This window comes from Leuciscus leuciscus (genome assembly GCF_965113295.1).
Source record: "Leuciscus leuciscus genome assembly, chromosome: 22".
Lineage (NCBI taxonomy): Eukaryota > Metazoa > Chordata > Actinopteri > Cypriniformes > Leuciscidae > Leuciscus > Leuciscus leuciscus.
This window is the reverse complement of record NC_138746.1, coordinates 24,707,019-24,724,863: the sequence shown is the minus strand read 5'-3', so window position 1 is coordinate 24,724,863 and position 17,845 is coordinate 24,707,019. Positions and strand designations below refer to the sequence as shown.

Genomic DNA, 17,845 nt, shown 5'->3' with positions numbered 1-17,845 from the left:
CTTTTTTGTGTGTTCAAACTAGAATAGGTAATATAAGACTTCTTTCAAGAGAGTGTATCTTTATTAGGAGTGTATTTTGTCTTAAGCAGAGTGTTTTAATTGTTTTATGCATAAACAAATTAAAAATAGCCTATTAATATGAATATATATTTCACTCAAAGGTGTTTAATTCATTATAAAACAACAGTTTGGTGTTTTTCTTCATTGAAAAACCTCTAAAAACTAATATTACCTTTGAAAAATGCATCGTCTATAATAGTATCAATAAGTCAAACTATTACTTTTGAATGATTCCACTAAAGCTAAGTATACAAAAATATACAATATACACTATACTGTACAGTCTAAGTTCTAGACTGTGTAATAGACTCTTGATATGCTGAGGAAAGGAGTGTCTAAATATCTGTGGCAATAATTTAAGCAATAATCAACTGAATCTCTGTGATCCAGTCCACAGGTCACCATCGCGGAGCAGCGGCCTCAATCATTCGGATACTACGATCCATGGAGGCAGCCTGGGTCAACTGAGCATCAGTGCAGGACCGTATATACCAGACTATTCAGTTCGTCAGCTCACAGACCTACAGATCATTAAGGTACATTTGATTATCCTGAGAGAATTTAAAGAACCCCTGTGGTGAAAATCAAGGTTTTATTGTTGTTTATATGTCTATGTGGTGTTTTTAACATGCTTTAAGACAAACCATGTTCAAATTCATCAATCAACAGCATTGATGTGTATTTTCTCCTTAAAACTGCAGTGAACCAAAGACAGTCTCAAAAATGTGGTTTTGAACAGCCCCTGTTTCATACCGTCACAAACATGTATCCAATCCCGTCAACTTGCGGGATGGGGATTTTCTCCACTGACTTTCTATGATGTTCAGAACGTTTCTAATGATGCTGATTTTTAGAAGTCAGCTGAGACTCTGAGATGGCGAACAGGAACATGGTTTGTGTAACATTAGCAAGACATTATTAGCGGTTTGATATTCAAGCCAAAGGCTAATCATATTAATTACCGTTATGTGTCCATTGTTGTATAAATTTGCTAATAAATTCAATTTTTAAAGGGATACTCCACTTTTTTTGGAAATAGGCTCATTTTACAACTCCCCCAGAGTTAAACAGTTGAGTTTTACCGTTTTCGAATCCATTCAGCCGATCTCCGGGTCTGGCGGTACCACTTTTAGCATAGCTTAGCATAAATCATTGAATCGGACAGGACGATTAGCATCTCTCTCAAAAAAATGACCAAAGAGTTTCGATATTTTTCCTATTTAAAACTTGACTCTTCTGTAGTTACATTGTGGACTAAGACAGACAGAAAATGTAAAGTTGCAATTTTCTAGGCTGATATGGCTAGGAACTATACTCTCATTCCTGCGTAATAATCAAGACACTTTGCTGCCGTACCATGAGTCCAGCAGGCGTAATGATATGACGCAGCGCCTAAAAATAGGTCTAATAGGTTACACAAACTTAGTCCCGGTCACGTTGGAAGTTACCGAGCTGGGGACTATTTTCAGGCGCTGCGTCATATCATTACGCCTGCTGGACTCATGGTACGGCAGTAAAGTTTCTTGATTATCACGCAGGAATGAGAGTATAGTTCCTAGCCATATCAGCCTAGAAAATCGCAACTTTTCATTTTCCGTCGGTCTTAGTACACGATGTAACTACAGAAGAGTCAAGTTTTAAATAGAAAAAATATCAAAACTCTTTGGTCATTTTTTGGAGAGAGAGATGCTAATGGCCCTGTCCGATTCAATGATCTATGCTAAGCTATGCTAAAAGTGGTACCGCCAGACCCGGAGATCGGCTGAATGGATTCAAAAACGGTAAGACTCAACTGTTTAACTCTGGGGGAGTATCCCAAAAAAGTGGAGTATCCCTTTAAATTAAACCAGAAGTTTCAAAAAAATATTTTCATAAATGAAATGATAAATACATCATCAAATATTTACTAGCATTAAATTCAGTACATCCAATATGATCATAATGTATATATTCAGTAAGGACGCATTCAATTGATACAAAGTGACTAAATACATTTATAGTGTTGCAAAATATTTCTATTTCAAATAAATGCTGCTCTTTTGAACTTTCTGTTCATCGAATAATACTGAAAAATAAAACATTTTCCACAAAAATATTAAGCAGCTAAAACTGTTTTCAACATTGATAATAATAAGAACCATTATTAATATTAATATTAATATTATTAGAAAGATTTCTGAAGGATCATGTGACACTGAAGACTGGAGTAGGCTAATGATGCTGAAAATTCAGCTTTGCCATCACAGCAATAAATTACATTTTAAAATATATTACGATAGAAAACAGTTTTTTAAAATTGTAATATTTCACAATATTACGTTTTTTACTGTATTGGTGTATTATATGAAATTACAATAATGCGAATTTAGGGTGAATGAAAAAGAAAATACATTTTCTTTATTAAAAATATAATTTCTTTTGAGGCGCAATATGACCCAGACCCAGTTTTCTTTAAGAATGAACCAAGGACTTGCACCAAACTTTTATTTCCAGTGTTCTCTTTGCTCCAAAAAAACAAACAAATACTTTTCAACGATAATAAATAATGCTTATATAAATATTCTAATACTACAATAGAAACATAGTATTATGAGATATGTATTGAAAAAATGATCTCAATATTTTCTGTCATTCTTTCCAGATCACTCGTAACCATTATCAGAACGCCCTGACAGCTACACGCATGGACATCTCTCCGCAAACACCCGATGCAGACAGTCAAGCTCCTGGGGGGAGAATGACGATCCCCGAGACACGTTCCAACAGCATCGCCCTTCCTCTGACTGAACCGCGGCCCAGTCTGACCCGATTCCACCAGCTCAGACAGCCAGACAGCACCACCACCCTCAACGAGAGAAACCGCATAGTCCGTGAGTGCATTCGCTTTAAGTTTACAGCGTCTGAATTTCTCAGGTCTGTTTGGTTGTTTGTCAGGCAGCAAATAAATATTAAAACAATTTGACACTGGAATATATTTTTTTACTCTGGAGCTAGATAACAGTCAGCGAAAGCTTTATATGACAGATTATATGTGACCCTGGACCGCAAAACCAGTCACATGGGTCAATTTTTTAAAATTGAGATTTATACATCATCTGAAAACTTTCCATTGATGTATGTTTGTTAGGATAGGACAATATTTGACCGAGATACGACTATTTGAAAATCTGAAATATACCTGTGCGACTTATGACTGGTTTTGTGATGTGACCCTGGATCACAAAACCAGTCATAAGTCGCACAGGTAAATTTGTGGCAATAGCCAACAATACATTGTATGGGTCAAAATTATCGATTTTTCTTTTATGCCAAAAATCATTAGGATATTAAGTAAAGATCATGTTCCATGAAGATACTTTGTAAGTTTCCTACCGTAAATATAGAAAACATTTATTTTTGTGAGTGAATGCAGCACAATCGCGAACATAAATGGACAACTTTAAAGGAGATTTTCTCAATGTTTTGATTTTTTTGCACCCTCAGATTCCAGATTTTCAAATAGTCATATCTCAACCAAATATTGTCCTATCATAACAAACATACATCAATGGAAAGCTTATTTATCCAGCTTTCAGATGATGTATACATCTCAATTTCAACAAACTGACCCATGTGACTGGTTTTGTGGTCCAGGGTCACATATAAGCTCATCTATAAAGGTTCTGAATCTGATATTTTATGAAGTTGGCTGCGATTGCACAACCACAGTGTAAGCCACTGTTTGAGGAACACTAAGAAAGTTGTTTTATACAGTTTTAATATAGTCAAATTTAATCATAACCATCAATGTCAAGTCATCTTAAATTGCCCATATTGTGCTATTTTAAAGGTTCTTCATTTTGTTTTGGATGTCTCCTACAATATGCATCCAAGGTCAAAAAACACTTACATTTTCTCATAATATACATTGCACATCACCTAATTTCTCAAAGAGTCTGAAACGATTTGTTTGAAGATTCAGTCTCTCTAAACCCCTCCTTTCCGCGAGCTTACTCTGCTCTGATTGGTCAGACGGTCCTCATCCCTTTGAAGAGCATGCGAAGTGGATTCGCAGCACTGAAAACAGTGTCTTCCCTACATGTCGACAACACGAACCAACCTCTCAGCTACAAGTACAGTGTTTGAGGGCGAGGCAAAGTAGATGCTCACAAACAGCTATATTACACATATTAATATTTAAAAAAGCATAATATGGCCACTTTAAGGGCAGTCATGGCCTAGTGGTTAGGGAGTTGAACTGGTGACCCAAAGGTTGCTGGTTTGATTCCAGAGCCGGTGGGAAATGACTGAGGTGCCCTTGAGCAAGGCACCTAACCCCTAATCGCTCCCCGGGCGCCACACAAAGGCTACCCGCTGCTCTGGGTGTGTGTATCCACGTTTGCAGTGTGTGTGTGTTAACTACTCACTACTCTGCTCCTAATGTGTGTGCATTAACTTGGATGGGTTAAATGCAGAGGTCAAATTCCAAGTATGGGTTACCATACTTGGCCGTACACGTGTCACTTTCACTTTCACTTACATACATTCTAAATAATAAAAAATAAAAAAATCCTAATCTTTGTGGAAACTGAGGACGCAGATAATGCATGTTGATGATTATAATTAAGACGTTTCTTACAGCTTCCAAGCGCAAAACAAGACAGATGGCCGAGGCCGAACTCTAATCCTCTTAGCAGTAAAACTAATCAGACTTTGTGTGACAAATTTTAACTCTGATTCTTAAGCTAGAAATCACTTATAATGTCAAAACAGAATTCAGTTTCCACTAATAAATTAAATCTGTCTTAAAGTGTTCACAGGATCAAATGCAGGGTAATCAAATTACACTGTTAAACAAGATCACATCAATGTTTGCATTTATATCAAAGGCTACTGTAAATATTTAATGTACTGTGCATGTAGTACTGATAGCAAACTTCACAATGTTGTTCCACCATCACAGCCGGAATTCAATGCAGAGTTTTACTTAAAATCCTAATGAAATCAGAACTGTTTGGCTTTTCGTCCAAGTTTGAAGGCTTGAGGTTGTCCGAGGGCGTGTATTCATAAAAACTGTCAAAACAAACTAAATAAAATATACAGATATGGGCCTATATGCATTAAAAATGGTCTTTCTCTTTCTTCAAAAATATTGATGGATATATATTTTTGTCCAATAGATGCTTTCTATAATGAAAATATCTCCTCAGTCAGAATTATAAATACCACATGCCACCAATCGAATTATACAACAGTAATCATACATCATAATCAGCAAACAATTAGACATTTTCTGTTTCAATAGGAAATGTGACTCAACTCAGAATTGCATATTAGCTAGCTGCATAACATTGCATATTTTGCAGAAATAGTAACCCATGCTATTCCAGAAAATTGTCTGCCAAACCATTTCATTTTCATGTGAAAAGACAGTTGCTAAAATTTACTTCAAAGCTTTGATTGTTCATACTTTTTTTTTACTCATACACTTATAGTACATAGTACTATAAACTGATGTCTTGCTTATTTCCTGTGTGATCATCTGACTGTGTCTCTCTGTCTCCCCCTGTAGGGAGTAAGTCAGATGGACAGAAGAGCCCCAGTGACTCTGTGTTCCTCCGTATGGATGACATCCCATATATTAGAGAGAATCGTGTGGAGAGAAAAGAAGGAACTGGTGGGTGAATAGAAGGATGAGTTCTGAAGCAAAACCATGACAATATTATTATGCACCAGTATACAGTGATTACCTCATTAAGTCCAAAAATGTATATAAAAGCTACTAGAAAATGAAATCAAAAGTTGCATTTGGAACAAACTCCTGGTCAGGTGAACATAAATCATTGTCATTATTGCATAAATAATTTTCAAATTCCAAATGAATAGTTCACCCAAAATGTCATTATTTATTTATTTAAAAGGATGGTTGGGAGTAATTTCAACCTAGGGTCCTTTGCACCATGACCTCAAGCTTTTTTCCCTTGGTTGAAGAAGCTTTTTTCCCTTGGTCGAACATTATTAAAGTTAAAGCTTATTTAGAGATATCATCCGAATGGCTTAGTGCAGGCGGCAGGCGCTAATGGATCCAAGGTTGTATCTCATAAATTACCCCACTAATAATGCCCGGAATGGTACCAAACTTATACAGTAGTACAAATAGGTTCTGTACTCATAAAACGAGGCATTGGAAAGTTTGTAAGTACATCAGGAGTTTATTTAAATAACACTTGCCTGATGGCTTATGCTACCGCTAACCCGGACGTCAAGGTCACTTCCGTGATTTGGGAAAACCTGTTCAACCGTATAACAGGTTAGAAAATTACTTGAGTCTGGGTTTGTAAATAATGACACAATATACATTTTTGGGTGAAATGTCCTTTTAAGAAGGGTGGTGGTCTGCTCTCTGAGTAAATGCACCCAAACTTTCAAACATTGGAGTGGCTGTTTGACAGCGAGAGGGACGTTTGACAGACTGCAGGGAGAGGAAATGCATACGCTCTAGTCTCTGTTTATATGACCTGCAGAGGAATGTTGACATCAGGCTATAGAACTGTCCATTTCTGCTCTGCTTGTTATGACTGGAGGTTAACAGGAATTACTGAATCAGGAATCAATTAATCAGAGAACAGTCGCTGAATCAATCACTCGCCAGCTCAGTTTGTCATGTGATCATGGCCTGCTGTCATAGTGTGTCCGATCTATTTCAGATGCTTCGGCCGTACCCGTGGAGACGGACCTGTCTACATCCCAGCTCATCAGCTCTTACTCTCTGGGCGGCTCGGATGAGAACCTGGGGAAAAAACTGCTCCGGAAACTGAGTGTGTATCAGCTGCCAATCACTTGACTGAATCAAACACACAGCCGTCCCTATACTCTGCTGAAAAATGTTTCTATATTTGGGAATCCACCCCGTAATGACACGACACCTGAGTTTACAGCTGAACACACACACACACACTCACACACACCTGCTTTTACTCTGCATTTTCAAACTCCATCTGTTTCCTAGCAACTAGCCAGACAAACTGCAGCCCACATATCTGATTAATAAAAAAGACAAGTCACTCAGAACAATGTTATTTGCGCAAGTAGGGCATGTTTCTGGGCCAGAAGCCTTTGTTGCTCCTGGAATAAAAAATTTTTTTTTTTTAACAAGATTCATCCCTGCTGTTAAAAAAACTATTGTGTGGGAGGCTGGTGCTTCAGCAAAACTCCATGGTAACACTTTACAATAAGGTTCATTAGTTAACATAGTTAATGTGTTAACTAACATGAACTAACCATGAGAAATCCATTTGTTACTATATTTGTTCATCTTTGTTAACTTTAGTTAATAGAAATACAGCTGTTCATTGTTAGTTCATTCACAATATTTTATTAAAGTATTAGTAAATGTTGAAATTAACATTAACAAAGATTAATAAATACTGTATACATGCAGTTCATTCTTAGTTCATGTTAACTAATATAGTTATCTAATGTTAACTAATGAACCTTATTGTAAAGTTTTACCACTTTCATCATCAATTTCAGTGATGTTTCCTACTTACATTTATGCATTTGGCAGACACTTTCATCCAAATCAACTTACATTTTATTTAAATGTCGCTAGGAATCAAACTTATAACCTTGATTTTGCTGGTGCCATGCTCTACTTTTTTAATATATTGAAGAAAAAAATATATTGGTCAGAATTATTGGCCCCTTTGGTAAATATGAGCAAAGAAAGCTGTGAAAATAAATATTAATTTATCTAACCTTTCATTGAAGTAAAACAATTGAAAGTGGGGGAAATCACATTTTGAAATAAATGTTTTTCTCTAATACACATTGCCACTATTAGCACCCCTAGAAATTCTTTTGAGTAAAATATCTCTGAAGTATATTCCCATACAATTTTTAGCACTCCAGGGTGACTAAGAAGATGAAAGCCGTGACTTCTTGTTTCATAGTAGTATAATGAGGCCAAATTCCCTTAATCATCCATCACAATTTACAAAAATGTAACCTTTCATTGAAGTAAAACAACTGAAAATGGCGGTAAATCTCATTATGATTTAAATGTTTTTTTTGCATACACATTGGTCACATTTATTGTCCCCCTTTTACTGAATACATTTTGCAGCATTCATTTGCCAATTTAAAAGCTCTGAGTCTTCTATTAATGCCTGATGAGCTTGAAGAACATCAGAGATCATTCCTCCGTACAAAATCTCTCCAAATCCTTCAGATTCCCATCTCCATGTTGATACACTCTCCTCTTCAGTTTTCCATAGGGCTCGGGTCAGGGAACTGGACCTGAAGCTTCATGGCTGAAGCTTCATTTTGTGCTTAGTGACACATTTTTGTGTTGATTTTGATGTTTGTTTTGGACCGTTGTCCTGTTGGAAGATCCAAACATGGCCCATTATAAGATTTCTAGCAGAGGCCGTAAGGTTTTGATTTTTTATCTGTTGGTATTTGCTAGAATCCATGATACCATGTAAAAAAACAACAAAAAAAACAAAACAATAGGCCCACAAAATTAAAGATCCAACAGTATATTTAACTGTGGGCATGGGGTACTTTTTATCCCTCTTTGCACCAAGCCCATCTGGTTGGTTTACTGGCAAAAAGCTCTTTTTTTAGTTTAAACTGTCCATCAAATCTGGTCCCTTTTGATGTTCCAGTCGTGTCTGACAACTGAATATGCTGGAGTTTGTTTTTGGATGAGCGAGAAGGATTTTTTCTTCATTGATGATGAAGGGAATTCGGCCTTTGTGTTTCCTCATATTTATACTCCTGTGAAACAGGAAGTCATGGCAGGATAATTTCATGTTCCTAGTCACCCTGGTGTGCTAAAAAATGTCAATATTAATGGGAATATACTTCAGAGATATTTGACTATTAGGAATTTCTATAGGGGTGCTAATAATTTTGGCCAACATGCATTGGAGAAAAACATTTATTTCAAAATTGTTGTACTTCAATGAAAGGTTAGACTTTAATTAAATGAAAGATAAAAAGGATAAATAATGCATATTTATTTTCACAACCCTTTTTGCTGATATTTACGAAGGGGGCATATATACTGTATGTACACTCACCTAAAGGATTATTAGGAACACCATACTAATACTGTGTTTGACCCCTTTTCGCCTTCAGAACTGCCTTAATTCTACGTGGCATTGATTCAACAAGGTGCTGAAAGCATTCTTTAGAAATGTTGGCCCATATTGATTGGATAGCATCTTGCAGTTGATGGAAATTTGTGGGATGCACATCCAGGGCAAGAAGCTCCCGTTCCACCACATCCCAAAGATGCTCTATTGGGTTGAGATCTGGTGACTGTGGGGGCCATTTTAGTACAGTGAACTCATTGTCATGTTCAAGAAACCAATTTTAAATGATTCGAGCTTTGTGACATGGTGCATTATCCTGCTGGAAGTAGCCATCAGAGGATCGGTACATGGTGGTCATAAAGGGATGGACATGGTCAGAAACAATGCTCAGGTTGGCCATGGCATTTAAACGATGCCCAATTGGCACCAAGGGGCCTAAAGTGTGCCAAGAAAACATCCCCCACACCATTACACCACCACCACCAGCCTGCACAGTGGTAACAAGGCATGATGGATCCATGTTCTCATTCTGTTTACGCCAAATTCTGACTCTACCATCTGAATGTCTCAACAGAAATCGAGACTCATCAGACCAGGCAACATTTTTCCAGACTTCAATCAGTCATATAAGACAAAAATTACAAAATTGTTTAACAACTGACAACTTTTAATTTAAGATATCCAGGTCAAAAACTATATATAATAATAAAATATTTTTATCTTTATTAATTAAATACATAATATTTAATGTTAATTTTTGTTTAATTTCAAACATGACTTTATCAAACTATCAATAAATCAAACCTCACTCTCCTGGTTATTAAAGGCCGTTTACACAACACCATTTTCAACTAAAAACGGAACACTTTTTATGTGTTTTGGCCGTTAATTTACACAACAACAGTGTTGCAAAAAGCGCAAACTTTTTATAACGAGCTTCAAAGTGCAAGTTTTTGAAAACGATACCGTTGTCATCTCAGTGTAAACTACAAAAATGCAAATTTTCGTGAAAACCGTGATGTCATGCGCATGCGTATTATGGGCTCAGTCTATAGGCGCATTAAAAAATACAAAGTGGCATCGCCAACTACTGGCCTGGAATACATAATACAGTATTTTTCATCTTTTTGTGGATCTGTGTTGAACGGGAATCACTTCGACAATGTTGTCGCCTGTACGCAAAAAAAACGCAAAATTATCCATCGACTGCCAGCTTTTAAGATTTTCATGTCAGTTCAAAACTAGGCATTTTACATTTCACTTTCTACTCTCCAGGCAACAAAAAAAGAAAGAAGTCTCGGGATGGAGATAAACCTTTGGAGGACAATCCTGAACATTCACAGGTGAAGACCTAGCATTCATTTGATGGGTTTGCTTCTCTCTCGCACTATCCTGCTTCTCCGACAAATGTGAAATCCTCTCCAGCCTTCCTCTGGATCTTGAGAGAGAGAGAGAGAGAGAGAGAGAAAGCACAACCACAGACCACCACAACAGGATGTAGCATCATAAAGCCTTGCCTTCAGCACTGAAACTGGACGACGCTCAATGCCTGTTTCAACAAACCTGAAATTTCCAACATGCAGCAAGACATGCTTTTTTAAATTGACGAAATGCTACATAACCATTGATATACTACAGTTTTAATGCCGGTTTATGATGATGTCATCTCCAGTCACTGTGGTTATGACAGTCTGACCTCTGACCCGGGCAAAGCCAGCAAGCACAAGCCTGGATACATGAAGCCAACCATCTGACCAATGAGACGGCAGCATTTTTAGTACGTCTCTAAACGTGGTCATTTGTCAGTAGAATTCTCTTGAATCAAAGTGTTTATTGTGTGATTTTATATCATATTAAGTCAGGAGTATTTGTCAGGCTGTGCCTGGAAATCAGTTAAGATGAATTTATTAATATCAAAGCACTTTGAGACAGATCAGACCCATTTATTTCATATTCTGTTGAATAGCTAAATGGTTGACAGAGGGAAAAATACCTATATTAGGTAAGTGCTGTCAGAATTTTTTTTTCTATTTTCTGTTTTCAAAAGAATGAATATTTAATGTTGGTTTCTTATCATTTTGCTTTTATTTTTGCACTTCCGTTCGCGCTGAGAGCACAGGGTACAAAGTGATATGGCTTTTCTTTTTCTTTTTGAGCTATTTTAGGCCATATTTGAATAGTTTTTTTTTTAAATAGTCCGAGATGCCAGTGCTAATGGTCCAATCACATATATTTGACAATAGATTTATTTGTCTAAAATTAACATTTATTATATTGGCATGCTTTTCTCAAACAGCAGTATAATTATTATTAGATTAGCATTGTGTTTAATGTATGAAATATAGATAGTTAGAATATGCGCAAGCCATAACTTGAACAAACTTGAAGCATTGATATAAAAATTATATATATATATATATATATATATAAAATAATAAGCAATATCCAAATCATGCAAGAAGCCTATTTTTTTTTTTGCTTTTCAGCCCTTTCAAAACTGAAAACTATAGAGTACTACGTTATTTGCTGCAACATGTTGAAAATCGAACCCACGTTTCATTCCATGAGCATACTTCTATGCGAATTTCATCTCTAAACTTCATATTTTGTGTACATTTTAAGAGCCTTTTTATGTGGCATTCATATTTATACCACCGTTCAAAAGTTTGGGGTCAGTAAGATTTTGTGTTTTTTGAAAGAAATTACATTTACATTAATACTTTTATTCAGCAAGCATAAATTGAGCAAAAGTGACAGTAAAGATATTTATAATGTAACATAATTTCTATTTCTATAATAAATGCTGTCAAAAAAAAAACTTTCGTGAAAAAAAAAATAATCGTGAAAAAAAATTTATTAAGCAGCACAACTGTTTTCAACATTATTAATAATAAGAAATGTTTCTTGAGCATCAAATCAGCATATTAGAATGATTTCTGAAGGATCATGTGACACTGAAGACTGGAGTAATGATGCTGAAAATTCAGCTTTACCGTCACAGGAATAAATTAAATTCTAAAATATATTAACATAGAACATAGTTATTTAAAATTGTAATAATATTTCACAATCTAACTGTTTTTACTGTATTTTTGATCAAATAAAAAAAATAGCATCCTTATATAAAAAAAATATAAAAAAATAAAATCCTGACCTCAAACGTAGAGTACAATCACCCAAACATCATATAAATACCTGAGCACCCATTACTGCTTCACTGCCATGACTTTTCCCAGCATGCCATGATCATGACGAACTAACCAATCAGCTCATCCCTGCCAACAACAGGTCACATGATTACATTATGCCATAGGATTATAGGGGCTTGGATGTGTTTTGCATGAAAGGCTGTTCTATACCGAGTATGTCAAGTTAATACCTTTCTCCTGCATGCATGCAGCAGACACTGGTGATATAGACTGTCGGGCGACAAGCGAGACTCTTTTTACCTCTTTGCTAACAGTGACCTATATGGCACCCCCAGGGAGTCGAACAAAGAAAGCACAAAGACTCAAGCTGGAAAAAACTGGATGTCTGTTTCTTCTCCCATGATATTTATCCCTAGTAACTTTTAATAGCAATAACCAGGCTAGCCCCTTTTATAAAGTTGCTTTGCATCTTGTTGAGCTGGAGTGAACTGAATGTGCCTGCTCGCTTTCAGGCCACATGGACACTTTGTGTTGTGCAATACTGTGAGCTAAAGCCACTGTACGGAGAGCACATGCTGACAGAGAGAGAGAAAGAAAGAGGAACAGCCCTTTTCACGTCACAGTGCTGCATTGCAGGGTGGACTGAGTGACGCATGCTGACGTCTGAATCAACCCATCCAAACAAACACGAGCACTGATTGACAAGACTAGACATGCACAAAATCCACTGAGACAACACTTTAAACGACGTGTATATTTAAGCCTTAAACTGTAGGTATTTGCTAAAGACGTGGAGGAAATCCTCTCCAGCTCTCGCTCTCTGTGCAGTGGGGTTGGCCGAAGGATAGATATATGTTTCTACAGAGTTTACAAAGACTTCTATTTGAAAGCACCTGATGAATTGTGAATGAATTTATTTAAAAAAGGACATATATATATATATATATATATATATATATATATATATATATATATAAAAAGAGAATATCAAATGTTCTATTAAGTCGTGATGTGGTATTTTTAGTATGAAAAGTACCACTAGCTTCCCAATAAATTAAGATTTGAATCAAATATGTCTTGGAAAACATCTTTTTTCAGTACAATGAAGTCACCGTGAAATCAAGATTGACATTTTTATTGCAGTATTTAATATAAATGAATTATCCGTGCACATAATTTTGGTGAAATTCACGTGCCCTCGTAATCTTTAATCAAAATGAACCCCTTCCCTCTTACAGTGACATCTCTCCTGTGATGATGTGTTTAATGGCGTGAGGGCGGGACAAACTGTCACTCATATTAGATTGACCAATAGCAAACCACAACCATCTTATCAATTCCTGATGGACAAAATCAAGGCCCTCCTACAATATTTCATGTTCGAGAGGTCGTTTCACTCGGGTATATGTCACTAACGGGAAGAAAAGACTATCACAACCTGGTGGTGGTTGAGGAGAGATCCCCTGATATGATTGTAAAGCGCTTTGGGTGTACAGTAGTACATATGAAAGCGCTATATAAATGTCTCATTCTATTCTATTCTATTCTATTCTAACCTCCGTTTCATGCTGATTTTAACCAATACTACAAAAGGGATTTTATGGTATTTATACACAGATCCACTTTTCATTCATGAGAAACTTTTAGATCAAAATCATCAAATTTCTCTTGCTACATGGGTCTGTACAACGATTAATCGCATCCAAAATAAAAGTTTGTGTTTACATAATGTGTGTGTACTGTGTATAATTATTTTGTATATATAAGTACACACACATGCATGTATACAGTATATTTAAGAAATATTTGCATGTATATATGAAGAGTTCAGATGCAAAAGCCTCTAAGTGCCATCTGAAATTTTCTTCTAGAATGATCATTTTTATCAAGCTCGTATATTTAAGTTCAGTAATTTCACTTAAATGACAATTAATAGGTAAATTTCATTGCCATTTAAGTGAAATTACTGAACTTAAATATACGAGCTTGATAAAAATGATCATTCTAGAAGAAAATTTCAGATGGCACTTAGAGGCTTTTGCATCTGAACTCTTCATATATTTATATTATATATAAATAATAAATATTTTATATATAAATAACACCATAATTATACGATAAATATACGATAATATGTTAAATATAAATATAATATATAATTATAATATGTGTGTGTATTTATATATACAAAATAATTATACACAGTACACACACATATATTATGTAAACACAAACTTTTATTTTGGTTGTGATTAATCAACGCACAGCCCCAATATTGTGTTACTCTCTAAAAAAGTAACTAATTGTGTTAGTTACTTTTTATGGAAAGTAATGTTACATTACTTTTGTGTTACTTTTTCTCACATGGGCCGGGCTTTCTTGTTTTTTGTTGGCAAAAGTAAAGGCCTTTTCACACCAAAAGTGAAATGAATAAAATAAAATAAACAGAGCAATTCCAAGAGGGTCCTTACATCATTGGTGCTCGGGCCCTAATGAAACACAAAGGTGATTTTTAGCTAATGTCATTTGTGCTTATTTGTATGGTTGAAAAGGATCATCAAAGGTCAGCAGCAAAGACATTTGTTAATAAAGAGAGATTAAATACATAAAGTATACTTGTGTTGTTTAACATATTGCAGGTTTTTGTTATTAATATTAATATTAATATTTTTATTAATTTTGAGGAATACTGAATCTGTTGAGTAAATGTTGAGAAATGCATGCTCACATTTCTAGAACTAAAATAACCATAATGTTTACACAGTGCACACAACGCCATACTTCCAATTCTCTCAACATGGGGACCGGAGAGGTGCCAGTCGGTAAATAGGAAAACAAAGTAACTTGCGTTGCTTGTTTGAAAAAGTAGCTCAATTTTTTTGTATTTTTTTTAAAATTGTTATGCATTACTTTACTGATTACTTGAAAAATGGGAATTTGATTACATAAGTCGTGTTAATTATAATGTATTACCCCAAACACTGTACGTGAGTGTAAAGAAACTATGATGAGGTTTGACATTCTATGGGTTTGACTGCAGGGCTATTTCAGGATAACCTTTGCTGGTTGTTATTTTGAGGCAGAACACATTCTTTGAATATGCTTATCATGGAGCTAATGCCACTTGATCATTCAGAATATAAGGCCCAACTGTCAGAAGTGCAATTTGTGCCTGTAAAATGGCAGATTCCTAAACTTTTGATCCCCAAACTTATATGGTTACAGATTTGCAAAGAACCAAAACTCATAGTTTCTTAAGTCAACCCTGTCACAGCAAGTTTAAAATGGGCATGCTTATAATTTGAATATTTAATAATACATTCTAGTGCCAGTCTGTGTGCAGTTTATAAATCACACATTTTACACCATGCATTTACTTTTAAAATATGTTTTGTGCCAACCCTGTTATATTAAAAACTTTACAAGTTTGAGCATTACAGGGTTTATAAAGCACTGAAGGTGCAAAAATAGACTTAACTAGCAAATAATAATAACTACAAAAAAGTACACAAGACCAATAAGTATACTAAAATACTGAAAAAGATTGTATACTTACTTATACTTAATACTTATACAGTTGTAATTGAAATTATTCAACCCCCATTGCAAATCAGGTTTATTGGCTAAATGTACACTTTCAGCTGTTTGCAATGAACAAATCAAACAAAAGCAATTGAAATAGCTCAACACAACAAATGTTTCAAGTGGTTTCCCCAAATTCAACTGAAAATGCAACTTTGAATGACTTCTGCAGTCTAAAAATTATTCAACCCCTTCATGGCAAGCATCTTTAGTACTTAGTAGAACACCCTTTTTCTGTTATGACCTGCTGCAAACAACATGTATAACTGACACCAGCTTCTGGCAGCGTTTCTGAGGAATCTTTAGCCCATTCCTCGTGAGCAATGGCCTCCAGTTCTGTAATATTTTTGGGTTTGCGTGCTGCAACCACCGCCTTCAAATCCCACCAGAGATTGTCTATGGGGTTCAAGTCAGGTGACTGTGATGGCCTCTGTAGAATCTTCCAGGACTTCTTCTGCGACCAAGCCTTGGTGGAATTTGAGGTATGCTTGGGATCATTCACTAAGCATGCGTACACACAGATTTGAGCGTGAAATGTGCGTTCGAACGATTTTAAGAACAAATCACGATTCGCCAAAATTTTGTAATAGAATTTATTCTAAATTTACTAAAGAATATAGGAACAACTGAAACCACACATAAAAAGGACTTAGTCTATATGGCCTTATAATCGTGTTAAGAAGTAATATTTTAGCTATGTAATCCATAAAATGATATAATAAAAGTATTAAATAATACAGTTTAATTTCATCTTAAATATATTCCATCGTATACTACAGTTTAAGAGTAAGGAAAGCTACATTATTGCTTCAGCTGCGAGGTTTCTCTGAATAATGCAGATAGAGTAGCGTAGCAGTAGGCTACAGCTGGCTAATGAGAGGTCTGTAAAAAAGGTCTTTATTGTGAGAACTGGTGAGAATGGCACACTTTGAAATGCTCGAGAATCGGACTAAGGCACGTCTGCAAACAAGTTTGACGAGCATGACAAAGGCTGTAAGGAAAGTGTGTGCGGAAAGCCCTTATATGGAGATGGTTTGGGAATGTTTTATGCAAATTGATAACCTCGGGCACGCTACCATTCATTTCGAATACTCCAAATTCACTAACATCAGAAAGATGTTAAGAACAAGTTTATGTGCGCACGAAACTGTTGTGAATAAGGCAGAGTTTTTTTGGGTGAGAAGTTCTCCTGATAAATGCATTGTCCTGTTTGAAGGCCCAATGACACCCAAGTTTCAGCTTCCTCACTTATGACATGACGTTTTAGGATTTCCAGATACTTCAATGAATCCATATTGCCATCCACATGCTGCAGGTTTCCAGTGCCAGAGGATGTAAAGCAGCCCCAGGGCATCATCGAGCCACCACCATGCTTAACTGTAGGCAGAATGTTCTTTTCAGCATATGCTTCATTCTTCTTCCTCCAGACCATAGGGTTATATAGTTGATCCATGGGCCAAAAAGTTCCAGTTTTGTTTAATCGCTCCTCAGAACAGAACTTTTATGGCTTATTTATATGATTTTGAGCACTTTTCTTGTGCTTTTGGGTCAGTAGTGGTGCATGTCTTCGAGTTCTGTCATAACTTTACAATGAAAGCTGAAACCTCAGTGCCTGTTGCCACCAAGTCTTACTGAAGGTCTTTTGATGGTTTTTCTGAATCTGCCTTCACAAAAATCTGATTGTAGCCATTGATAGCTTCCTTTTTCTGCCCCGTCCAGGTAGTGTAACCACTATTCCTTTAACTGTGAACTTGTGAACTATGCTTTCAACGGTGTCTCTAGCAACATTTTGTACCTTCTCTATCTTTTTGTATCCTGTTCCTTTTGTGAAGTGCGATGATCTCTTCTCTTCTCTTGAACTATTCTTTCTGACCATATTGTCTAACGTGCAGTCAAACGTGACACTCACCAAACCTAGCCACTTGAGATATTTCATGTGTTTTAGCTCAAGCACACCTGGTGCAACTAATTAAG

The 17,845-nt window shown here is 35.9% G+C and overlaps 1 protein-coding gene across 1 annotated transcript in view; it reads left to right on the top strand.

Annotated features, from left to right (window-relative positions):
• The window catches only part of cnnm1 (cyclin and CBS domain divalent metal cation transport mediator 1), a 31,621-nt gene extending 18,261 nt beyond the window's left edge, over positions 1 to 13,360 (top strand). The window contains exons 6-10 of the mRNA XM_082154441.1: positions 451 to 596; positions 2,702 to 2,930; positions 5,612 to 5,716; positions 6,747 to 6,857; positions 10,416 to 13,360. Of these exons, the coding sequence (XP_082010567.1) occupies positions 451 to 596; positions 2,702 to 2,930; positions 5,612 to 5,716; positions 6,747 to 6,857; positions 10,416 to 10,495 (671 nt within the window). The 3' untranslated portion in view covers positions 10,496 to 13,360. The remainder of the gene's footprint in view (positions 1 to 450; positions 597 to 2,701; positions 2,931 to 5,611; positions 5,717 to 6,746; positions 6,858 to 10,415) is intronic.
• Positions 13,361 to 17,845: the final 4,485 nt, after the last annotated feature.